General features: G+C 50.6%; 1 protein-coding gene and 1 long non-coding RNA gene across 10 annotated transcripts; one reads left to right on the top strand and one right to left on the bottom strand.

Moving 5' to 3' along the window:
• Nucleotides 1-1,984: 1,984 nt before the first annotated feature.
• On the top strand, nucleotides 1,985-25,301 carry TFAP2A (transcription factor AP-2 alpha). Of its 9 annotated transcripts, none has more exons than XM_074348087.1 (8): nucleotides 1,985-2,194; nucleotides 11,158-11,215; nucleotides 11,355-11,592; nucleotides 14,719-14,770; nucleotides 16,865-17,096; nucleotides 18,945-19,063; nucleotides 20,966-21,107; nucleotides 23,270-25,301. In XM_074348087.1, the coding sequence occupies exons 1-8, from the start codon at nucleotides 2,122-2,124 to the stop codon at nucleotides 23,556-23,558; spliced, it is 1,203 nt and encodes a 400-aa protein (XP_074204188.1). In that variant the 5' UTR covers nucleotides 1,985-2,121; the 3' UTR covers nucleotides 23,559-25,301. The 9 variants fall into 9 exon arrangements, with proteins under 9 accessions (XP_074204188.1, XP_074204186.1, XP_074204185.1 ...); XM_074348080.1 differs by lacking the exon at nucleotides 1,985-2,194 and adding an exon at nucleotides 7,968-8,903; XM_074348079.1 differs by lacking the exon at nucleotides 1,985-2,194 and adding an exon at nucleotides 7,968-8,922 and having other exon boundaries at nucleotides 11,158-11,211.
• On the bottom strand, nucleotides 5,249-7,972 carry LOC123614068 (uncharacterized). The gene is made up of 3 exons (XR_006721546.2): nucleotides 7,585-7,972; nucleotides 6,451-6,723; nucleotides 5,249-6,231 (listed from the first exon to the last, which is right to left on the bottom strand). It is a non-coding gene; the product is annotated as an uncharacterized LOC123614068 (long non-coding RNA).
• Nucleotides 25,302-25,677: the final 376 nt, after the last annotated feature.

Genomic DNA, 25,677 nt, shown 5'->3' with positions numbered 1-25,677 from the left:
CTGAGTTTGGACCCCAGGCGGTAGTTCTCTAAAGGTAAATTCTAGCTCCTGGCTGCTCCCGGATTCCTCACATCCCTTCCCCTTCCCTCCCCAACCCTGGTCCCAGCCCCAGGCATCTGAGCGGACACCCAGGGCCCTCATGACCAAGGCCTGGGTTGCTTCGCTTCCAATTCTGTCCTGTCTACTTTCATCCAATCCTGCTCCGCGGCTTAGCTTCGCTCTTAAGTGCACTAGCAGCTTTGCCTCACCTCCCACCCCCAACCCCCAAAGTACCTAAATTGGAGGTGACGCTCTTTGCACCCCACCCTGGCCCTAACACACGCCGGCCGGTCCTTCCTGGACGCGGCCTGGCCTAACCTGTGCAGTCCTAGGTCCCTCCAGCATTTCCACCCATGCCCAGAGAAGTGAGGCCGCACATTTTTAAGGAAATACAGCACCTCCCTCCGGAATCTTGCAGGAGCTACAGGCGCGTCCTCTGTGCATGTCCCACACTTTGAAGGCTTCCCTTCGGTTTTCATCAAACTATTTCGACAGTCTGGAAAAAAACCAGAGAAGTTAAATAGAGACGCTTATGGGTTAAAAACACCATAGTTTAAGTTATTATTTAAAATTCGCAAGAAAAACAACCACCTATAAACGAAACCCAAACTAGTTGAGCAAGGTTCTAAGGCAGGTCGAAGAAAGTTCCAAATCAACAAGAGCATCGGCTCCGGAATGAAAGTCCCCGCAGCCCAGGGACGGTTAATCTACCTAGGCGACGCGGGAACCCCTAAGACAGACACCAGCACCCAGCCTTGGGCGGGCCGGGACGGTGCAAGGCCACTCGGGCCTGCCACCAGGGACAGAGGCTCTTGGGCGGGATTAAGAAGGGGAGGTTTTGGTGTGGGGACAAGTTTTCGCTACTCAGCACAGAGCTGACCTTTAGCTCACATTTGCCTAACATGTCAGAGAAGATGATTTGAAACCGGTTGTTTCTCTTGAAGGCCCAGCCACGGCAACTGGAGAAAGTAACTGGGTCTGTCCCAGGAGTCCCAGGCCCAGGTGACTGCCAGAGTGAGGCCGGCACTGTTATGGGGCCAGCACAGTCCAAGGTTAAGCTCCTCACCTTCGCCTCCCTCCCGGCCAGGTGTGGTTCCTATGGAGGTGAGTTCCTCGGAAGCCCCAAATCCTGTGGCTTCTTTGAAAGCTCCCTTCTAATTAGAAGCAGTGGTGAAATCACTTAAGTGATTTTATCTGTCATGGGAAAGCAAACCCCAGTCCAAATCTCAGTTGCCCATCCCAGAACCACCAGCGGCCCCATTCACCCTTCAAAAAGTTTTAATGGAAAATCTGGGAAGCCAAAGAGGAGTGGCGGAGGGGCAGGGAATCGCGCGAGTGAGAAGGGGGGGGACCTTAAACAGAAGTGTAAGTACGTGAGTGTGCAAGTGTGTGTACGTGCGTGTGTTTGACTCTGCTGCGGTGGCAGGAGACTAAACCTAAATGCCAGAAATAAAACAGAATCGTGACCGTCTTCACCTATTGAGAAACACTTTGATCCGACGCTGAAGCAGCCCTGGGGGTTGCAGACGCAGATCCGCGAGGGTGAACCTCGTGCTCCGGTGGGGAGGCCGGGACAGGGATCTGGCCCCACCGCGTACTTCCAGGTGCTCGGCGCCCATGGGGTCCGGCCCAGTCTCCGGGCCTTGCCCTTCCCTCGGGGTGGAGACTCTCCCAGCTCCAAAGTTCCGAAGGGGAAGAGAGCCAAGGGAAGAGCGTGCAAATGCCCCCATTGCTTGAGTGCGAAAACACGCCAGGTCACACTCGCGGCGCTCCCAGCACACCCCAGCAGGCAGTTTGCCTCGGTTGCCAGCTAGGAACTGACCGGGAAAGCGGGTTGGGGCTGTTGGGAAAAGCTGGAGCTGATGGCGAGATTGCCGCGGCTATAAATCCATCACTTCCCAGGTCAGCTCTGCGAGAGGCGCTGGGATTAGGGCTGGCGGAGTGAATTCCTGGGCTAGCGCGCATGCGTCGGCAGGTAGCAACCCAGCTCTTTATGACCAGGTGAGATGTTGGTGAGCAGGTAAAAAAGGAGGATTTGCCTAAGCGATTCCAGGGAGCGGGCCCGGCCGAGCCCTACAGCCCATGCCCGGCGGGGATCTGTCGCCAGGAGCGCCGAGCCGCGATGTCCATACTTGCCAAAATGGGGGACTGGCAGGTACGGGGGTTTGCCTTGGCTGGGGCTTGAGGTGGGCGGGGGTGGAGCGGGGGAGGGGGCCTGGCGGGGGGAGGCGGAGAGGAAGAGCCGTGGCCCAGGGCAGCGGAGTCGTAGGTGAGGCGCGCCTGGCAGCGCCCGGGAGGGTTCCCAGGAGAGAAGGAGGACAGGAAAAACGGGCGCAGACGGTGGCCGCGGCGCTGGGGGCCACGCGCGCCGCCGGCGGGCCGGGCGCTGGGCAAAGTCCGGCGCACGCTCCACAGGTGGCCCCGGGGGTCACTTGTGGTTTGCGCCACAGCCATCTCCCCAACACCCCAAGTAGAAACTGGGGTGGATGACTAATTCAGGCGGGAGGAGGGCGCAGGGCGGGGGTGCGGTGCGCCGGGAGGAAGGTTCCCTGTTCTCTGTGCCTCCGGTCTTGCCCTAGACTCCAGCAAGGGCCGCGCGTGCGATGGGTTTCTGGTGCACCTGTCTCTCTTTGGGTTTCCAAGTTTTGGGGACCTGCCTGGTGGAAGAGAATGGAAAGGGGTCCGAATGGACGGGTTGCGCCGGCAAACGTGTTCTTTTAGGGGAATACTTCAAAGAGTTTGCACAAAGTTTAACTTCTCACTCAGTCTTCTTCCTGAAGCCAGTTTTCGCTGCTTGGGCTACGGGTGGGGGTTACTGGAGTGGTGAGTGATAAGGCAGAAGGCCTAGAATTTGCTGAAGCCAACGCCTCCCAAACTTGGCCCTGCTAGGCCGCAGGCACCACAATGCCAGAGAGGCTCAGATCCTGCCCTCCCTGAATCCCGGACCCCGATCCTGGCCATGGGAGCATTCGTCCAGCGCTCTCTTTCCACCTTCCAGACATTTCCCCTACAGGGACCAGGGAGGCTCTAGCCAGGTTGATGAGAATAGTAGCCTCTCCCTGTCGCTGATTTCATAATGGGAACCGCGGGGCTTTCTTTTTGCCCTTGCCAAGCGGAGGCCTGGTTAGGACAAGATTCTAGGTTCCTAAAAACCCGGTGGCCCATTCGAACCAAATGCCCGACTTTCCCAAGGAAAAGTCGAGGCCCTGTTCCTTCTGGGGCGAGTTCTTTTTTGTTTGTTTCAGGTTTAGGCCATGAGAAGTAAAGTTCAGAGGAGTCCCGTCCTCACTACACTCTCTGGAGTTGGGGAAAGGAAGTCATCTTGTGATATTTCTTTCTTTCCTTGTACTTACTATTTTTACCGACCGTGAGCTCTTTTAGATCCCTCCTTTCAGTTAAACCTAAGTAAATGCAATTTCATCTCCAAAGTTAGACTAACTTTGTGGTTTAAGGATGCAAATCCCACACCAAACTCAAATCTTGGGAATCTACACCTTTCCCTTTCTTGTCCCTGTGGACCTCAGGGCCCTTCTTCCCTGGAGGGTGAAGACTGGGGGAGCTCTCCCACACAGGGGTTTCGGTTTTCTCCCCAAGCCAGGCGAACTTTGCAGCAGAATTTTTCCATGTGAGAAAACGCCCGGAGCGCAGACTCGGCCTGGGTCCGGGCCTCCAGTGGGCCGACTGAGGTTCGGAAGCAGTAAGATTCCAGCCTGAAGGGGACAGGCGTGAACCCTGGGCCTGGATCTCGCGGGCTCACAGTTTGGCAAGTGGTGGGAAGCCTGGATCTCGGGTGGAGCAGGCGGATCTGGGGCCTGGAGGGGCTGGATCCTCCGGGCTTGGCCTGTTGGGCTCCTGGGGCCCACTGGGTGGTGACAACCAAAGAAAATAGAATCATTCTGCCCCCTTGTTGTCTCTTTGTTTCTCTTCGTGTCTCTCTCACACAGATACTCGCTCTGTCCCCAAGGCCCTCTCCACCCCCACATCAGGCCTGGACCCCCGACCCCTGCCCCCAGGCCTGGCGCTGCTGTCCTGGGGTCCCGGCGAGGCCGGAGCATTGACATGCAATGACGCTCACTCTACCGCGGCTCCGCTGGCTCCAGGGGCAACTGGGTCGCCCGCCCGGACCGCGGGCGGCGGCGCGGAGCCCGCAGGCCCCGATCTGCACCTCAAAGGCGCCCTCGGCGGGAAAACAACAACAGTTCAGCAGCCCCGGCGGGTGCGGAGCAGGAGATCTGCGGGGCTCGGGGCAGCAAGGGGAGGGGGTGGAGAAGTTGAAGGCCCTTAGATGCCTTCCCCAACCCACAAATAGGAAGAAAGCGAAACTTAAGTTTTCTCCCAAGCACACTGTGACGACGTCTGGGGGTGTAAAGTCCCACGCTCTCAGGCCTAGGGTCTGGCCTACAGATCACGCTCTGGGGCTTACGGCCGCCACTGGGAGGGTGTTGGTCCCGCAGGGGGCCCACCTCCCGACTTCAAGCCTCTGCATTGGGCGGCGGCCCCTGGGCAGCCCCGCGGGGTGCGCGGCGCCAGCGCTGGAAGTTTACCATTTTGCAGGCGGAGTGCGGCGCCGAGCCTCGGGCTAGGTTCAGCCAAGGGACTGTGCGGGTGTCTAGGTGGGGAAAGGGAGTGTAGGGGAGCTCCCAGGGCTCGCCGGCCCTCCGGTTCTAAATCCCTCTCTTAGCTCTGGTCTTCTTCCTAACTTTTTGGGAGGGCCTCCGGCCTACTCTGCCTGGCTTGGGAAATTTGCTGTGGCCTCTTGGAGGGAGAATCGCCTTTCGGCAGCTTGGGAGGGGGAGGGTCCCCACTCCTCTCGCCTTCCTTCCACCTGTTAGGGAATGCTCCGGTTTGCCGCAGCCCCTACCCACTGCGTGGACGCACTATAGAAACCTGGGAGGCCTGGAGATTTGCAAGAAACAGGCCCAGACGGAATCAGAAGTCCTTACTAGAGCACCTCTGAGGCGAGACCTACTGTTGTTGGGGAGTTTGCAGTATTCAGAGGAAGAAAGAATGTTTTTACGGAGAAAAAAATGAGGACATTCAGCCGGAGAAATCAATTACTCTATATTTCCAAGGATCACATCACATCTTTTTTTCTTTCTTTCTTAAAAAATTCTGTTTTACAGAAGAAAAATATATAATGCCCCGGTGGGGCGAGCAGGCCCCTGAGTGGAGCGGGAGAGCCTGGACTGGCGGATCTGGACCGGGGGGCGGCTCCCGGGCCTCCGGGTTCCGCGCCAGCCGGGCACTGCGCCGCGAGCGCGCCCGCGTTAGTAACAGCACCAAATCATGAAGGAACTCTCCCTGCTTTAATTAAAAAGGGGAATCTTGGGAAAACTGGAGCAGATTAACACAGCGAAGGGTTGGTTCCCAGCGATTTATTTTGATGCATGCATGACATGGCGCACACACGTCGGTACTTCGGCTCAACTCCAGAAGCGGCTGTGAGTCTCGATAGGAGTTCTATATTCTTGTCCACGTCGCACCTAGGAAACCCTTAGCCCAAGTACCACGCTGAATTATCAGGCGGCCCTACCTTCATACAAATGAGAGGAAACTCATTTAACACCTGGAGCTGTCAAGTAACCTCTTCAGGGTACACCTTTTATTTTACATGCAGCAATTAAAGGATCGCAAACCCCAGCCGAGCCACTGAAGCCGTTTGGCAAAATCTCCAACCTGGGGGGAAAGCGTGAAGCCAATAAAACTCCCAGGGAGCTGCGGCCGGAGGTGTCGGCTGCCGCGAGCGGAGGCGATCCCTTGTTGGGCAAAAATCCTGGAGTGACTTCGCTGGTCTCGGCGTGGTGGTTATGTTTAATTGCGAAAGGGATAATTTCTAATAAAATTGGACGGGGCCGGAAGGACAGAGTCGCTTATGGAGGCAGGGATGGGGCAGAGGTGCTGATAGTCGGGTCCCAGGTGCGGCCGCTCGGATCCTGCTCAGCTCCGGGCTTTTGCCGGGGCATCTCCGGCGAGGAGGAGACGGAGAGGAGAGGTGGCCTGGGGGCGGGGGCGCTGGGCAGAGGCGCGCGGCGGGGCTCAGGGGAGATTTCGTGGGCTCACCGGCAGGCGTGCGCTCTAGGAGCAAGTTCGCGGCTCGGAGAGGCCTTTATACCTGGGTCTGAGCGGCCGGCGGCAGATTGTGGTGCTGGCGAGCAATTGGACTATTGTTGATATGCTAATGAGGCGATTAGGCTGTTGGTAAAGAGCAGGAAAAGGGAAAAGTTTCTACCATTAGAGGGAGATCTCCGAGCGCACACGGGAGCTCTTTCCCTTCTCGCCTCCTCCTCCTCACCCTCCTCCTCCTCCTCCTCCTCGCACTCCTCCTCCTCCTCCTCCTTTTTGCCCTCCTCCTCCTCCTCGCCCTCCTCCTCCTCCTGCGCTCACCGCCCGCAGCCGGCACTTTGCGCTCACCCAGAGTAGCTCCACTTGGGTGCGAGGTGGAGAGGGGGCAAATCCATTCACGCCGATCCATGAAAATGCTTTGGAAACTGACGGATAATATCAAGTACGAGGACTGCGAGGTAAGCGCGGCGCTGGCTCAGTCTTCCTCGCGGCCGCAGGCTCCGAGCTCTACTTCCCGCTCCTCCTCCTCTCCTCGCAGCCAGCTGCGAAATGCGGGTGGGACAAACTTTGCCCCGCGCAGCGTCCGCCTCTCCGATTCGCCCGAAGAACGCAGGGGAGAAGCTGGAGAGGGAGAATGAGGACGTTCCCTTCTTTCATTTCCCTCCTTCAAACCCCCTGTCCCGCTTTCCCCCTTTTCTTTCGGACCAATTGAGACTGTGCCTAAGAGTAGAGCTAAGAGAGACGAGCGTGGGCTTTTGAAGCAATTGCTGGCAAGTGGGCACGCGTCTGTGCACTCTGCGTGTCTCTCCAACGAGCTTGTGAGGGCCCACATCACCAGGAAAGGAAAGAGAAAACCCTTTTCCTTCTTTAACTTTGTCTCTGATCTTTAATATTCCTTTTTTATTTATTCATTCTTTCCTTCCTACTGTCCCCCCACCCAACGCTTTCTAAAAGGCTTTTTTTTCCCCCTATCTGGAGAAGGGGCTCGCACACTTCGCTCTGAACTGAGTTGCACCTCCCAGTGAGCGGGTTCAGTTTGGGAGCACTTATCCCCCAAACTGCGACCGGGCTCGTTCCAGGTACTCTGTGTTGTTTAGGAAGTTCTGGCAGCTTCTCCCTGAGCCACTTGGTAGGCGCATCCCCGGGGTGGGGGTGGGAGGGTGCACTGCTCGGAGCCTGCTGGCCGACCGATCCCTCCGCATCTGTCCTGCAGCCGCCGGGCACTCGTCTGCGTGACCGTGGGAATCCTGGCGGGGCTGCCCACAACCTCTGGTGCGGGGAGCCTGCCAGGCCGATAGAGAGCGCCGCGACGGAGCCCATTTTAAAATCCAGGGTCCCTGGAGCTCGGCTTCTTGGGGCAGCCGGCGGGAGGCGCTGGGAACAGGCCTGGCGGCCGCTGCCTCAACCCCCTTACAACCCCCGCTAAAAGGAGCGGATGAGTCATGGGAGGGGGATGGGGAGAGGGCCGCGACCGGAGATTACCTAAGTAAATAGGTGACAGTCCCGGCTTTCACTGTTTTTTCTTTTCTTGTTTCTTTCCTTTTGGCTTTTGGAGCTGGGAATGTCAAGCGTAGATGTCTGTGCGGGCGCAGCGGCGAGGGTCTTCACTTGAAATCAGAACCTGGGTTTATGTGAACAATGTGTCATGTGTCCCCTTCCTCCTCTCTTTTCTGGAGACTATTTTAAATCTTTCCCCTTTCCCGGGTCCTCCCTTTTGGCCCTCCCTCCCCCACCCCGTGGATGGGGCACCGGGTGACATCCCAAGGGGACGGATGCTTCTCTAGGGACTCCTGTCCTGCGCGGCGCGGGGCGCAGATACTCCATGTCCGACCAGTCGCTTTGTTTTCAGGGCTGGGGGTCCCTTTGCGAGCCGGTGGCGGGGGAGGTGAAACTGAGGCCCCATAAGCCTCCCAGAGTGGATTGTCCAGCCCAGATTGTGGCCAGAGGCTCCGGCGTTCACTTTCCCGGAGACCGAAACCGTGTGCCCCGGGCTCCGAGTCCCCGGCGGGCGGGGTCGAAGCTCTGCGCGGCGCCAGGCGCTTGTGGGACCCAGATGGGAGGCGATGAACTTGCACCCCGAGAGGGACCCTGTGCGGGCGCGTGTGCATGTTTGTGTGAGCAAGACCAAAAAAGATGAGAAGCGAGAGGAGGGAGAGGAGAATAAATAGAGTTAAGGCTGTTTCAACAACTTTGCGGTGGGCGAGCGCCGGAGCAGGGATTTCGGGTTTCCGAGCCGGCTCCGGGCTGTCTAATTATGCCAGGCTCTGCAGGGACACGCAGGAGGCGAGGTGCCGCTTGTTCTGACAACCCGGCGGGTAGACTGGCAGCGGTGGCTGGGAGAGAGCGAGCCGTGTCATGGGGGCGTGGGGGGTGGGCGTCGGGCGGGAGTGGCCCAGCCAGTCGGACGGGTTTGCGCCGGGAGCCCGTGCCAGCGGCGCCCGGGCTAGGCCGCCTCGCGTCTCTGCGCGCCCCGGGCCTCGTCCCGGCTCCCCCTCCCAGAGCCCCTACCCCGGAGAGCCCAGGGCAGGGCGACCGCTGCGGCAAGGAGTCCGGCCCCGGGGTCCGCCGGCAGCCGGAGGGGCGGCCCGGGCGAGGGCCGGTCCCGGGCGGGGAGCGGGGCCATGGAGGAGCGGCGCGGCAGCCGGCGGCCGAACCCCGAGCCCCAGGCCGGGCGGCGGAGCCGAGGAGCCCGCGGCCGAAGAGGGCCGGGCAACAGCTCGGGTGCCGAGAGTCCGACGTACGCCCGGACGCGGTCCCCGGCGGCTCCGGCCCGCGACGCGCGGCCCCCGCGGCATCCCGAGGTCTGCCCCAGCCTTTTAGGTCTGATTGTCCTCGCTCGCTTCCTCTCCCCCTCCCCCTCCCCCGCGGCCTCCCCCTCTGCGCGCTCCGACTCGGCCCCCTCCCCCTCCTTCCCTCCCTCCCTCCCTCTCCCTCCCTTCCTCCTCTCGGGCTCTCCCTCCTTCCCTCCCTCCCCTCTCCCCACTCCGGGCTCCTCTCTCGCGCCCACACTTTCTTTCTCACACACGCACGCAGACACATTCTCCCTCTCTGCGCGCTCTCCCTCGGTCTCCCTCTCTCCCTCTTTCTCTTTCACTTTTGCCTGCCCTGCAACCTTTTAAAATGTTGCCCCTTCCCTGTGATTCGCCAGACGCCGCGCCGCGGCCCCCCGCGCGCTCGCCCGCTCCCTCTCTCGCCCGCTTTTTGTCTCTCGCGCTCCCTCTCCCCACCTCCGATTTGCTACACTGAGGCTCCCGTCAATGGACTGCATTGAGAGCCGGCTCCGGCGCGAGTTGCTTCTCCGCTTCACGCTCGATTTCCAGGCATTCTTCCCTTATTAAGTATTCGTGTAATATTAATAGTCATGAATATCTGCTATTAGGAGGCTCCAGGAACGCTGCCCAGCGCGGTTATTAGAAGCTCAAGCGAAGCCGCCGCTCAGAAAAGAGGGGGAGACACGGATTAAGGAACACGCACACGCACACAGACACACATACATTTTTTTTCTTTTTCCCTTTTTGGGGTTTTTCATTTTTTAAGGAACTTTGATTCCTCCCCGATCGCGGCGGATAGAGACCGTGGGTTGGACCAGCTGAAGGCGCCGCTCGAATCGGTGGTTCAAGTTCGGATGGACCAGAGCGGGGCTCCTGCGCTCGGGGGAGCGGCGGCGCCGTGACCGGAGTCCTGGGTGGCGCGGGGCTCTCGGCGCCTTTTGTGTGGGGCCCGCTCGGGCGGCGGGGCAGCCGGGCTCTCCGGGCTTGCTTGTTGTTTTCCACCCTGACTCGTTACCCCAGACTCTTCGCAGATGTTAGTTCACAGTTTTTCAGCTATGGTGAGTCCCATCCCCACCCCCTCCCCGTTTCCTTAGGAATTCCCTCCTCTTGAAAACCTGGGGCTGCGGAGCGGCCCGAGACCTCGGGTTCCTCGCCCAGCTTTCCTTCAGCCCCCCACCCGCCTTTCCGTTTGCATTTCCCTCTGTCCTTGTTTCTCTCCCTCTTTTCCCTTCTTCGATCGAATACGGTACCCCCGCCCCCGCTCGCCCTCTCCCGGCGCGCAGACCTACCTCGCCGCTACTTCCCAAGGCGTGTTTCTCGCCACGTTCATCTTTATTTCCTCGTCTCTTCACTTGTTCCCGAGATGTTCTCAACATTTGATGCTTAATCCAGCGGCAAGAAAAAAAAAAACGCTGCCTGGTGTGCCTCTTACCTTCGGGGCCCGAGACTGAACCTCCGAGGGTTCGCCTTCCCTGGAATCAACTCTGTTCGCTTGTTTTGCAAGCGAATTGCAAGAGAAGAACAGAAGTCAGGCGTTCTTCTGCCCTTTGGGGCTGGGGTGGAAGGGGCGGGGGCCTCCGCCCCGGGGTGCACCTCTCTCTTTTAAACCCACTGTAAGACTGAATCTTTCCATTTTAAACCTTGACTTGACGTCCTCCTCTTCCCATCCCTATCATAAATCGACCCTGTCCAGAAAAAGGCTCCTAACTGAGGAAGCGGAAAAGATAGCCCCCCAACCTGCAGTTAAAACCCTCTTTAAGCTGGTAATTTAAACGTATGCTTTCCTCACAGCCTCTCTACGAAATATGTTTCTATTTAAATAGTCATGAAATGGTAATAGTCCTTGAACAGGTATGATTTTTCCCTCTAAATAAACGGAACAGGGTAAACAATAACGCAGTGGCAGGCAGGTTCAAATCTGGGGACAGAGAAAAGGCCGCTTCTGCTGTTTAATATTTAGTAGGAATGTTCATTTTGCTTAAGGGAGGTTTCACTCTGCAGCTTCACGGGCTGTATTCCGGAGGCCCTTTTCCATCTTTTCCCCCCTTTGAAAGAAACGTCTAAGGAGAGCCGCTGATGCCCCCACGTTGGCACAACCTGCGTTGGCGGAAGGGCCAGTTTCACTGCTGGAGAATTTTCTGAAAAGAACCACTAAGGGCCGAGGTCTCGCAGCGGCCCGCGGACGGGCATGGGCGGTTTCCCACGCAGCCTTGCCGAGTGGATTTAGTGTGCAGCGGAAACGCGACGCCTGATTGCTCGTTCTCTCCCTGTCGCTCTCTTCCAGGACCGTCACGACGGCACCAGCAACGGGACGGCACGGTTGCCCCAGCTGGGCACTGTAGGTCAATCTCCCTACACGAGCGCCCCGCCGCTGTCCCACACCCCCAATGCCGACTTCCAGCCCCCCTACTTCCCCCCGCCCTACCAGCCTATCTACCCCCAGTCGCAAGATCCTTACTCCCACGTCAACGACCCCTACAGCCTGAACCCCCTGCACGCCCAGCCGCAGCCGCAGCACCCGGGCTGGCCCGGCCAGAGGCAGAGCCAGGAGTCTGGGCTCCTGCACACGCACCGGGGGCTGCCCCACCAGCTGTCGGGCCTGGATCCTCGCAGGGACTACCGGCGGCACGAGGACCTCCTGCACGGTCCCCACGGGCTTGGCTCAGGACTCGGAGACCTCCCGATCCACTCCTTACCTCACGCCATCGAGGACGTCCCGGTAAGAGGCCGCGCGCGCGTGGCGGGAGAGAAAGCGCTCGTCCCCCGAGCAGATCCCCCTGAACGTCCAGCCGGGGGCCAGGGGTTTCTTCAATGGTGTTTTCTTTTTCCAAATCTCCTTCTATTTTTCGGGTGGATACTTTGAGGACCCATCTAGACAATCCAACTGAAAAATTAAAAAGTTACTGAGAGTTCTGCCCCTAGAACAATGGTTCCTGGAGCTCCTTCAAACAATGCCTGCATTACCAATTATAAATCAGACGAATGTCACCACTGATGATATCCATAGCTTCCCCTCTCCACGACAGTAAACTGTTTCGACTGGGAGAGGATCTAATTCCACTGCTGAGTCTGTCGTGGGGATTTCTCCCAGTCCTGAAAAACATGTTAGAGTCGACCAAAAGAGCTCATTTAAATGCCCTCGCAATTTAAAAGAAAGTGTAAAAGACATACTAAGCAAATTATTGTTTTTTCTGGATTTTAGGAGCACTAGTGATAGCTGAAAGTTATGTGTATACCCTCCCCTGATTAAAGAATAGTAAAGTAGCAAATGCGAGCAGGAGGACATTAAATGCAGCCTTTTTCTCTTCCTAGGGGTGCTAAGTGCTGACCTCATAAATCATTAGCTGGGTTCCCAACGCCTATCAGAACCTGCTACACTCCATATGAAATTAAATGTTTTGAGACTATTGGGCAATGCATTTTTTGAGATCTAATTCAGTTATCAATAAACACAGTTTTCAATGATTTCCAAATAAGCATGGTATTAGCGCATTTACTATTTACAATGCAAACCAGGCTATTGATAATTTGAAAATACTTTCTGAAATTAAATTTAAACCAGCATCTCTGCTTCAATTCTACATATTTATGGTTTCCTCACAGCCTTCCTGAAATGGAATTAGAACAAGCCAATAATTTTATTAAAGCTGTAAAGGCTCTGTTAATGCTGCTTTTCTTTGGAGAGGAAATGTATCTGGATGTGATTTTTGCTAAAATGCTATTTCAAATTACTGCATCAAATATTGCAGCAATATGTCCGTTGACAGTTTAATGATTACTGCATTAGATTGCATAGAAAATGGTCAGATGAACTTACCTGCTTGCTTGGTGAATTTAAAACATTATTTAAGTTACATAGGAAAATAGAAAATTTATTACGTCTCTCATTTGGCCTAGTTAATCACTGAAATTTGCTGGTTATGTTTAGCAGCCTAGCATGGAAAGTATGAAAGTAGGCACTTGATCCAAGGTGGGGGTTAGTAAGCATTGTGTGTGTGTGTGTGTGTGTGTGCGCGCGCGCGCGCGCGCGTGCGTGTGCATGTGTGTGTTTGTACCTGTTTTTAGAAACTGATAGGAAACAGTGCAGTTCTTGGAAAGTAAAATGAAAAGAGCAGTAGTTGAGAAAAGAGAAATTTAAAAACAATCCTAGAAGCTGTGATCATTTTAGTTCCCCTTCCCAAAAAGTCTGAAGCCTTTTCCTAGTCTGCTCATTGGAAATATTTGAATTGCAAAATAACATTGCAAGCTTTTGGAACTACTGTGAATTAGAATTGCTCTACTTTGCAAAAATTCCGAAGTGGCTGCTGTGAATTCTTAACACCTGTGTAGTCACTCTTTGTGGTGAAACTGGCCTATAGGAGAAATTAACCAAAAGATCGAATAAAAGCAAGGAAACCCAGTTGCTGCTCTTCCCCTTCCCTCCGCCACCTTTTAAGAAAAAAAAATTCTTTCAAAGGAATTTGGGTCAGGAAAACGGTTGTTTTCAATTTTCCTATTGCTGCAACAGTTAACCTTTAATAAGAATGACTGCCAAATATTTAAGAAAATCAAATCGATGGTGAAAATTATTTAATCATTAATATCTCAGTGGGGTTTTAAACTTAACAGTCTTCCCTGTATGGACAAGGTCTAGAAATAACACAAATAAAAGTATTATGCCACACTACATTGACTTTATGGGTTTAGGGTGCATGCATAAAGGGATCATATTTCCCCATATAGTTAAAACACAAGAACTGCAGCAGTAGTCATTTCTGAACATTTCTCAATTTAATTATACTTAAATCCAGAAGCACTTTAGGCAAGTTACAAATGAGAGCATTGAGTATAATAAAACCTGTAATAAAGCAACTTAGTACCATCCACCCGGAATCATTGCGATCAAGCACAATTAACAGGAGCATAAATCCAAGACAGAATGGAAAATGTTCGAATCAGTATTATTGTTGGACAAAGACTAGAGAAGGAAGTGATAGTTTTTTTAAATGGTAATGCCTGTGTTTGGTAACGATTGCGAAATCTTCTATCTCAGCAGCCCTGGTGCTAATTTGTAAACACAGCCAGACATTATATTGCCTGTCAGTTTCTGCATTAGAAAACATGATTTCATTTTACTTTCTAATCACGTTTTGACTCTAGCACACACGTATACCCATCCATCTGTAAAAAAAAAATAAAAATAAAAAAAAAAAAGGAAAAAAGAAAACCACACTAACAAAGCTGCTGCTGGACACAGGAAAATCTCAAAGGTTTTTTTTTTTTTTTTTTTATCTTTTTCATATTCCTACCTGATAATTGTTTTGACAGTAGTCCTTTTTAAAAATTTTTTCATTTTTCCATAAGTGAAGGCACGTATACACGTTTGCTCTTTATCACACTGTCGAAACGTTTCCAATGCTCCCCTATTACTCCCGCCTCTGTCATTTCTATTGTGTTTCTCTGGCTTTTGCTGCCTGAACACTGGAATCACTGAAGTCCGAAGACGCTGAGGCGCCAAACTAAAGCTAGGTGTATTTTTAAAGGTTGAACTGATGGCGAGAAAGATTAGGTGTTCCAAAACTCAATTTAATTTCCAAAGAAAGTTTTATTTCCCACCCCCACCTCCTTCAAACGTGGATTATTTGCTGGAGGAGGAGAAATGGACCATGGGTGCACAGTGGAAACCTCTTGAGTTGCAAAGCCCCAAATTCCAATAAGCCAAGTTGAGATGTTTATATATAAATGTCACTAGATGGGAGGGGAGATTTTGATTCTACACCTTCCCCTCCCCCCACCTTGCACGGAATATTCATTTCCTTTTGTTTTGATTACTCACTTACATCCATGTGTATCCCTTTTGTTGCAGCACGTAGAAGACCCGGGTATTAACATCCCAGATCAAACTGTAATTAAGAAAGGTAAGCCATTTCCTTCTGCATTCCAAACATGTCCTTACAGGCATAGTGCTATTTAAAAGAACTTGCAGAGCCGTATTTATTTTTTTCAAGTAGGATTTCCTAAAGGCTCAGAATTAGCGAATAGATAGGCATAGAACAGCAATGCTTGAATGATCGGCTTTCAGTATGTTACAAATGGCAACAGGCTAGCTTTGTTCTGATTTATGATTCGACCGTTTAATTTCATTTAATGATATCTGGACAAACACATGAAATGTGTGATAGTTGAACTGATTTGGAAGTGGCGTTTCAATTCTGAAACGGTTTTGACGGTTTAGCTAACCCACTGTGTGAGTGGCTGTGAGTGTTAAGAAGTGTATAATGCTAAAACAGTGCAAATAATTTACTATTAATATAAGGGCAGATGATAAGAAGCACTCCTTAGCAGAGGAAAAAGCAAACTTTAATGTTCTCACATTTACACTCTCATTAGCTGTTTAAGGGTTTTAAAACTTTGTGAATTAGGTTAACAAAAATTTGGCTTTTAAAAATTAGCTTCTTGAAGATGTCAAGTTTATTAGCATAATTGTTCAGAGCAGAAATTGTTTTTAAAAAGTCAAGTGATTTGGATGGATTTGTCATCTGTATTGTGTTCAGTGAGTAGAAATAAAGTTTACTGGATTAAATGCTATTCACAGCAGCTTTTTGTTGTTGTTCTTGTTATGGTGGCAATGTTACATTTCAGGATTCTAGGCACCACCAGAGGATGATGCTATATAAAACTGTTCTCATTTCTAACCCCAATCAGTATATTGTTAGCTAGTTTAAAGTTTCATTTTTGCATCTGTGAAGTCTTTGTCATGTCAAATTAGATGTGCAAGGGATAAATCTTAAGAGATGCTCTTTCCAAGCCGACATGATAATTGGCTCTTTTATTAGTAATCTCTCAAGAGTTCGTTTAACTCCTATTGTCTCTATTAGCCTCCCCAGAGCTATTAATGTCACAAGTGATCTATCCAAAACCTAGAGCCCCCCACCTCCCTATGTCTAAAATATCCCCATTAAAGAGGGAGGAATACTGTGATGAGAATGTATGCATATTATATTTGTCTCCATGTGGAATTTTAAAATACAAATGCATACTGTACTTGAATGGTTATGAATGCATCGGAATCATATTGGTGTTAGAAATGTAACACGTTAGTACACTTTCTGCTGGACTTGAGTTTTCTCCTGAGGATGGTGGGTCCAAGAATGAAGAGCTTATGATGCTAACTAACAAGAATATATCCTCCTCCTCCCCCGCCCTTCTCAAAGAAGACGCTTAAGCGCAGGGCCGTTAACTCTTTGCTCATCAGAAGAACACACTGCTAGTATTCTATGGTAGGGCTGTTTATCCTTCTTTCTCGCAGCTCAAAACCAGGCTTGAAATGGATTTCCAAAACTCGAATCTTTTTCAAAATTAAGCATAGGAAAGGGCCTATTTATCGGAAAGATGGGGCATGTGTGCTGTGTGACAACTGAATCCACCACTTCCCAGCTTGGTGCCTAGACTGAAATGCTCATTTACAGGCTGCTTTAGTCATCTAAACTCTCGGCTGATTTTAACTATAGGTCTTTGAAGCAATTTCTCCCCAACAAAACCCTAAATCCATCTCCCTCCCCAAACTCCCAAGTACACATAGCTTGCTCTCGGTTTACAAACGTAACCCCCTCTCCTGCACCCTGGGCCTGTGCTCCAGCACCCCGTCCGGGGGCCCACTCTCCTGGGATGTTGAGAGCCAAGAGGGTCATGATGTCACCACCATTGGTAGACAGCACCTTTGTGGATATAAGTTAAGGGCCCAGGCAGAAGCACAGGCCTGGCTGGCGGAGCGGGGACGTCTCCGGCCGCCGGTGAGATGCCGAGGGGCAGAGGCTCGAGCCCCAGGACGGGAATGGAGCAGGAATAGGGCAGGAGGTGGGGAAAGAGCCGCAGAATTTTCGGGGCCGGGAGAGCGGGGGTTGCGACGCATGCCCGGGCCCTGGCCCTGGCCGCGCCGAGGGCCGGGGTCGGAAAGGGGCTTGGGAGGGACCCTCGACGCCCACACGCGGCCTCCCCGTCTGTCTCCGCAGGCCCCGTGTCCCTGTCCAAGTCCAACAGCAACGCCGTCTCCGCCATCCCCATTAACAAGGACAACCTCTTCGGCGGCGTCGTGAACCCCAACGAAGTCTTCTGTTCAGTTCCGGGTCGTCTCTCGCTCCTCAGCTCCACCTCGAAGTACAAGGTCACGGTAGCGGAAGTACAGCGGCGCCTCTCACCGCCGGAGTGTCTCAACGCTTCGCTGCTGGGCGGAGTGCTGCGGAGGTGAGGCCCGGCGCGGCCCTGCCCACCCCGCCCCGCCCCGCCCCGCCCCGCCCCGCCCCGTCCCGTCCCGCCCCGCCCCGCCCCGCCCCGCCCGCGGCCCGGGGAAGCACTGCGCCTGCGCCTGGGCGGCGACGCAAACCGGCCTCGCGCCAGGGCCCTCCCTTCGCGGGAAAAGAAAGGGGCGGGGCGAGGAGCACAGAACCGGGTGGGCGGGAGCTGGGGGGCGGGGCGAGGCGGCGCGCGCCTGCGCTCTCCGCCCGTCTGCCGCCCGCGCTCCGTCGTTCCGGGGACGCGCCCGGATCGGCTGTCGCAGCGCGCTCCCCGGGCCCTCCGGCTCCCCCCGCCCCTTCCCGCGCGCACGCGCAGCTCGCTCCGCCGCGGGCTCAGTGCCTGCCGCCGCAGCCGCGGGGCGCCGCGCACCCGCCTTTTCCCTCCTCTGCACACCTTGCGAGCCCTGGAAAAGTTCCTCGCGGGCTCCTCACTTTGCTTTACCTCCGTGTAGGGTCTCCGACGGTAGCCTACCGTCCTTTGAATAGGTTCGATGTGCGTCGGCCCCATGGGTGCCAGGCAGCGTGCAAGGCACGTTTGCGTGCATTATGTGTGGTTGCTACGGATGACTGCATGATTGCACGTTGCATACGTGGCCAGGGTTCTCATCTCACCCGCGCGAGGTTGGGATGATGAATTCGTAGATAAGATTTCCTAAGGGTCAGCCAGGTGAAAATCCTCAGGGCAGGTTTTTCCCTCCTGTGGGCTCCTTGCTTCTAGGGTTCTACCCAACAGTGTGCATAGTGGGTCTTGTGTTGAACTTTCTCAGATCATATTTTTTTTCTTTTTAATTTTTAATAAGAAAGACCAAAAACTTCATTCTTTTGACATTTATTCATGTATCTGTTTATAGACCCAAAGTTCCTCTCTGAAGGGTATATCCCGTACAAAGGCTACAAAACCGTTTTTGGAAGAATTAAACATGAGCTAGTCAACTCTTTCCTTCCTCGTTCGCAGTCGTCTCGCTGTCCCTTTGTAATCTTTCACTGACACACATCTGGATCCGCCCTCTGCCTTTTCCTACCCTTCCCCCATCCCCAATATTGGAGACTGTTTACCTAGGGGAGTATAATCTAATCCACACAATTAAAGAGCACTTGGGTAGGGAATAAAATCTGAAATTAATTAATTTGCTGTTTTATTTAAACAATTTATCTTAACCACTTTCCGATTATGGGAGTCTATTTAGACATCTATTTAGAACCACCTCCATTGTCTCTTAAATCAGTAAAATTTTTAAAGGCTGATGTCAACTTTTGACATTTCCAGTTAGGCTGGTGACATGGCATGTAAACAGTTGATGAAATGAATTTCCCATTGAGGCTAAAGCCAGAGCAAGAAACGTGAGAGTGATGATAACTTTGGTTACTCTGAACAACCTAACAGCAGATCTTGCAAAGACAATTTAAAGACCCCACTGGGATTTATGTGATTGTAACAACAGGGAAAATATACAGTAATCAGCTGAACTCAAAACTACCTCTCACCCTAGAGATGAGAGCTGTGTTTGTTTGTTTGTGGTTCTTCTTTAGAGAGCTGGGAAATCAAAACCTTGCAACCTGCCACAGTCGTTGCAGTAATAACTGAACACAGGGGGTGCTTTACAGTTTGACAAGCATTCATCTCCTATGATCTTTCTGTATCGTAATTCCTTCCTAGATTTTCCTCCCTTCCATATCTCGGGGCCAGGATTCTTAATTTTTAAAAGCACATTTTAGGAAGTTGTCAAAATGACTACAGTGTGATGCCGAGCGACCAAATGCTTTCTAAATTCCTTTCTCGCATCTATTTGTGAAACAGGGCAAAGTCTAAAAATGGAGGAAGATCTTTAAGAGAAAAACTGGACAAAATAGGATTAAATCTGCCAGCAGGGAGACGCAAAGCTGCCAACGTCACCCTGCTCACATCACTAGTGGAGGGTAAGCGAGTTCACTTGCTAACAAGAAGGGAGGTTTCTTCTGGGAAAATGGATAATACTTAGTGGCCAGATGTTTGGTTGTATTTTGTGTCAATTGGGCTGTTTCATTGTTTCCAGAGAATACAGCCGGAAGTGAACGGAATTCTTGCATGTCAAAAAAGTATTTGCATTTATTCCTGTCCTCCTTTCCTCTTCCCCTCTGCCACAAAATTATACCTCCCTAGCTCAATTCTAACCTAAACAATGTGAAAATTTAAGAACTGCATATTCTCCAAGTTCCTGCCTCCTTTATAGAGCTCAGCAGTAAATCACTTAAGCTATTCTGACATCTGCGTTTGAGAAATGCGTGACCATTACTTCCTGAATTAATTTGGGAATCTTTGACCTGCATCCTGATTTAAGACCGTCCTGAAAGCTCAGGGTTATATACCCTTTTAGGTTTTTGTTTTCCAAACATATGCTTGCTTATCTCTCATTTAATTGTGCTTTTCTACTGGACAGGAAGAAAAGTGAGCAATTTTGGACTTTGAGTTATTTGGATAGGAAAAGAAAAAAGAAATATAAGCATTGCAGAAAGTTTCTCGTGTCAGCTTTTAACAGACACACACACACAGACACAGGCTTCTAAACCCCCCAAAATGAAAGCTAACCCTGTCCTCACTCCTTGTTCTGGATACACCAGAATCTAGTCACATTCCTACTTCCTCTAGACCCCTGTTAAGTTTTTCTGATACTAAATTGGCTTAAGTTTGGGTGTGTTGGAATGAATGTAAAATTCTCTTGCATTTTCTTTGTGTTCTATTGGAAATGTCTTCTGCCAATAGGAAAAAAACCCAGCACTTAAATTGTGGGGCAGATTTTAAAACTACCATTTATATTTAAAGAAGGCATTTTATCTTATTTACATCCTGTATTTGAGGAGACAGAGTATAATGGAATTCATGTTCTAGCTTTGTAAATAACTAAAACGTGTTTAAAAACACACATTAGAACAGAAATCCTACGAACTATTTGTTAATGGTGTCAAAAGATGATATTAACAAAACTGTTAAGTAATAAAGCAACTGTTCAGTGCCAGAAACTCGTCTACAGTAGCATTGTATTAGAATTAACACCAGTGCACTGAGGACTCACCATGCAGACCCCCAAAGAATTATACGCAGAGAAAATGGTAGTAGCAGCTCTGGGTGTAGTTGAGAGCGTGTATGGGTCTGGGGGTTGAGTCCTGTGGCAGGGAGGCAGTTTCTGGAGAACTGTTATTGTTTGTGATCCGCTCCATTTTATGGAAACAAGCTCAGCGGAGAGGGCTTTGATGCCCTAATTGGCGCATGCGTTCTTCCGGAGCTGGAGCTAATGGCAGGAAGCCCTGCAGTAAAAACCAACTGGTTCAGGAAATTAAAACCAAAGATTCGAAAATCAACAACACAGACAGACTCAGTGGAGTGACCCTCAAATCCTCTTGGTTAATCGGTTTGGATGAACAGATAATTATATGCGATAAAGTTAAAATGTAAACCCTTAGTCGTTCCCTTGCAGAAAAGCTCCAGGAGTAATTATGAATATCGTTTATGAATGTGTTGATAGGTGTGAGGTTGGAATGCAAGAAACATTTGAAAAGAGGCGGTGGGAAATTGTCATCAGGTTGGGGGATGAGACTGGAGGATAGTGAATGAGATTTACATTTTCAAATCATCTTGGCCTCCTAGGATAAGTGGCCATTTTCCCTGAGAAATGCACCCACCAGAGCCTTCAGAGAAGGAAATAAAATGCCTGAAATGAGAAAAAAAAAGTTTGTATTTCCTACAACATCTAGGTTAAAGAAAATAAGGGAGTTGGGAGGAAGTTTTGATGTCAGCTCTCTCCATTCTTTTGCACTCACCTCCCTCCTCTCACCTCTTGCCAGGAGAAGCCGTCCACCTAGCCAGGGACTTTGGGTACGTGTGTGAAACTGAATTTCCTGCCAAAGCAGTAGCTGAATTTCTCAACCGACAACATTCCGATCCCAATGAGCAAGTGACAAGAAAAAACATGCTCCTGGCTACAAAGTAAGACATTTACCTCTTTGGGGTCTCTGCGGCTCACTGACACAGAGAAACAAAAATCAAAATGGTTTTTGCTCTCACTTTTGCCCTTGTTTCCTTTTGTGTTAGTCAGCTTTGTTGTTGTAAATATTGAAGTTGCAACACAGTCTTATAAACCATAATCAATTTTAAAGGGGAAATACAAGCACTATTGCTAGTGTCCATTTTCCTCTTTTCCCTTTCTTCCGCCCCAACTTCTCATTAAAAAAAAAAAATTAACGTATATGGTGGTCGGGTAGAGTAGGGCTTTGATGGAAGCTAAATGTGGATTTGTCTGTGTTGTTTCAGAAAGAGCAGAATCAGGTTCTTCAAGGAGTGACAGACTTGCCTGTATCAGTTTTCGTGTCTTACCAATGTGTTCTCCAAGGGCAAGGATTAAGCAGTGGCCTCCAAAATGTTCAAGTCAGAAGCTGCCCTAGTTTCCACCCTAATCCCTTCTCCCACATCTGGCCTTCCTTCCTCATCCTCCTCAAAAGTGCTGCGAGCACACACACACACCTACCCCACAAGCTGTAGCCCACAGGCGAGATGTCAAATAGGTTTCAAAATGGTCCAGGTTACACTCCCATCGGTGCCTGGGCTGAAAAGGCTTCTCCAGGTGGTGTGTGAAAAGAAAATGACTGTTTTGATATGTTTTCTGGAAATTAAAAGGCTTGTTTGGAAGCCCTTAATTATCAAAGTTGATGTCACAGGAGGGCATGGAACCAGAGGGCAGAGGCTGAGGCCTCAGACGGGACAGTTTCTGGCCTGGGGACATCAGCTGGCCTTGGAGGAGGCAGCCGGCCAGGGTGCCCCATTCTCCTTCCTCCCTACCCGGTCCGCCCCCTCCCTGTGCCCGCCGCCCAGGCTGCTGCCGCCTCAGGAAGGCCCCGGCTGGCTGGTCCTTGCTTCCCAGACTCTGAGACAGAGCCTCCCCTGTGTAGGCCTCACCGCCTGTGTTCTAACTTCCTCCTTTCCTCTTACCTTCCTAAGCACACCCGTATTCACAATTTCCGTAGACAATGTATATGGGGTGGTTTGTTTTTTTTTTTTTTGGTGTGTGGGAAAAGAGGTGGAATGGGAGATTGACATGTCTGTTTCTCCTTTCCAAACCACTCTGAATTATCCCCAAGTAACAGGTTTTTGGTGCGTGTGTTCTTCCTTCCCTCCTTCCTTCCTTTCTTTCCTCCTTTCCTTTTTTCTTTTCTTTTCTTTTCTTTTCTTTTCTTTTCTTTTCTTTTCTTTTCTTTTCTTCTCTTCTCTTCTCTTCTCTTCTCTTCTCTTTACCTTTCTTTCTTTCTTTCTTTCTTTCTTTCTTTCTTTCTTTCTTTCTTTCTTTCTTTCTTTCTTTCTTTCTTTCTTTCTTTCCTTTCTTTCTTTCCTTTCTTTCTTTCTTTCTGTTTTCAGATTCTTTTTCATTATAGACTACAAGATATTGGATATCTTCCCTGTGCTATATAGCAGAAACTTGTTGTTTATCTATTTCATATATAGTAATTAATATCTGCAAATCTCGAACCCCCAATTTATCACTTCCCACCCCCTTTACCCCCTGGGAGGTACCTTTTATTTTTAAAGGCCAAATAACCCCAGGAAAAATTTTGCCTTTCTGCCCACATCCCCCCTGATCTGAAGGTGAGTGAGGGGAGAGTCCGTCCCCCGAGCCGCTGCCGAGGTCTCCCTGGAAGATGGGAGAAGGTCTCTGTAATCTCCTGGGCAGGACAGCTGTTGAAAACATGCTTGTGTTTCTGACTCTTTGGCCCTCTTAGTCACCTTTATTTCTCTTCTAATGTGTGAAGTGTCTTCCTGTGTCTGGGATGTTTGGGATGGTGAGAAAGGAGGGGGTTAGAAGTTTGGTGCAGCTGAGTAGAGAGAAAGAGAGAGAGACAGACCCTCAGAGAGACAGAGAGAGAGAGGCCTTCGTGGAAGGATTTAAGGAGATCTTTCAGTGGACTCTGAGAGGTGGCTGGGTCTCCCAGCGTGGTCGCCCGCCCCTCTCCCCCAGCCTGTCTCTGGGGCCTTGGGTCCGGTCAGGTGTCTGCTGGATCCAGGCAGGTGACTAACTGCGGGGAGAAGGGTTCCCTCTTTGCTGCTGGTGCTGCCCGCAGGGGAGCCTCATCCCTCTCTCTGCTTCACTTGTGCTGCAGACAGATATGCAAAGAGTTCACCGACCTGCTGGCTCAGGACCGATCTCCCCTGGGGAACTCGCGGCCCAACCCCATCCTGGAGCCGGGCATCCAGAGCTGCTTGACTCACTTCAACCTCATCTCCCACGGCTTCGGCAGCCCGGCGGTGTGCGCCGCGGTCACGGCCCTGCAGAACTATCTCACCGAGGCCCTCAAGGCCATGGACAAAATGTACCTCAGCAACAACCCCAACAGCCACACGGACAACAGCGCCAAAAGCAGTGACAAAGAGGAGAAACACAGAAAGTGAGGCTCTCCGCCCGCCCCCTCCCCGCGCCTCCGCGCCGCCCCCTCCCCCCGCGCGCCCGTCCAGTCCTGTCCGATCCATCTCCCCGCCACCGACCGCCACCGGCAGGTGACAGCTCCGGGATCAGCACCCCCCACTGCTGCTACTGCTGCCGCCGCTGCCGCCGCGCCTTGGGCCCGGAGTCTCGGGGTCCCCGGAGAGAGGGGGCGCCCCGCGGCCCAGGCCCCTGCCTCGACCTCCCCCATCAGCATCGCCTCCCCTTTGCCCTCGTGTGGAGCCTCGGAGAACAGAACAGGCCGTGAAGCCAGCAAAGAAAAGTTCTGTCTGAGTTTGTGAACCTTTTTTTTTTTTTAAACAACAAATCAACAACAGCAACAAAAATTAAAACTTTTTTTAAGAAAAAAGAACGTAAAAATTAAAAAAAAATATATGTGCTTCATGGGACGGAATCACCACCTTCCCTTACATCCTTCAGTTCAGATTGTAGCCATACTTAAAAAAAAGGCAAAAAGGACAATGACATTTTTATCAGTATTGTGAATAAACTTGAACACAGATACTCGAAGTTCCATGTCACGTCTTCAGTTGTAGAAGTTTTTCCTCTCCAAGGTAAAGCCACCAACTTGAACTTTCTCTGGCAACACGATTCACAGTTATATAAGGGAATCAGTGTTCACGTCTCTGTATATATTTATTTATGTGTAATTTAATGGGAAGTGTAAATATGGTGAGTCTGTTTTAAGCCTTTTTTTTTTTTAATTTATCTGGTGATCTCGTTTACCTCTTGTTTAGTGGGTTTTGAATCTTCCCTCTTACTTCTTCATGTGGTTCATGATGCTTATTTAGGAATCCAAGGTTTGGGGGATTTTATTTTCCCTCTGGGATTCATGAGTTTAGCCCTGTTGTAGCATGTTAAAGACGACAATGAAACAGCTGAACAAATGAAAAGAAGAAGTCAAATAAAATTTTATATATAATTAGTATTACATTTAGCTTTTCATTGAACTGAAAGAAAAAAGTGATATTGGACCCTGGGAAGATTTTTAACTTGAGTGGTTTGATAACCGTTCTACGTATTGTGGGGAGAAAAAAAAGTTTATTTTATTCCACTGTCCTCCCTTAAAAGCAGCATTTGAGCAATAAATGAATATTGTCTTTAAGCCAAGGGTTAGGGATTTCTTCCTCTCTCTCTCTCTCTCTCTCTTTTTGTTCAAAGAACTTCAAACATTTGGGACCACCTGGTATTCTGTATTTTCACTGGCCATTTTGGAAGCTGTTCTAGTTGTGTTGTATTGAGTTGTGCTGGCAGTAGTTTCCATGCCTGTCAATGTATCATAGTCCTTTGTTGCCCAGATAAATAAATATTTGATACGCTTTATGTCGATTTTTTTTTATTCAGTGGCTGTCTTTACCCAGGCGTATTTTTGTTCTTGGCAGTATTTTTTATTCAGTATGGTTACAGTAATTGAGTTTAACTCTCCCTTGGCAATTGCTCCTTGCAATAAGCAGCTGAACCCATTGTTTCCCTCAAGTATAATAAAAACTTACTTTCAACTTGGAGTTCAGAGCAGGGTATCATTTAGATATTCCATTGAGTCTGTATTCAGACAAATGACACAATAAAACCCAATGTATTCTTTTGGATAAAAGATTGTTTGTACTGCTAAAGGAATGACATACTATCTTTTCCTTACTAGAAACATTAATTTTATTATTAAAAATAAAGTTTTATTTTATTTATGTTGATCCTTTAGGTTTTCATGTGTGTTTTGAACACCAAAATATAAAACCTTCAGACCCAAACATTAAGGATGACAAGGAAGATGGAGATCAGAACAGAAGGACCTCCTCCCCACCCTCTCAACCCCCCTCCCCCTACTACTTTGGGATCTGTCTCAGAGGATAACTGAAATTTAAATTGTTAGTTCATTACCACGAAGGAAAGAGCCACTTCAGATTTGACTTACTTGTTCTGGCTTTTCAATGTAAATGAGCTAGAACTACCTCTAGTTTTTGGGAAGAGTGACAGAAATGTACATGGAGCGGGGAAAGAGAGGGCAAATTGCCTCCCATTTATTTAAATATTTCATTTAGAGATAAATTCATTACCGTGCTACTCTTA

The sequence above is a fragment of the Camelus bactrianus genome, chromosome 20 (assembly GCF_048773025.1).
Source record: "Camelus bactrianus isolate YW-2024 breed Bactrian camel chromosome 20, ASM4877302v1, whole genome shotgun sequence".
NCBI lineage: Eukaryota > Metazoa > Chordata > Mammalia > Artiodactyla > Camelidae > Camelus > Camelus bactrianus.
This window is presented reverse-complemented; position numbering and strand designations above follow the sequence as displayed.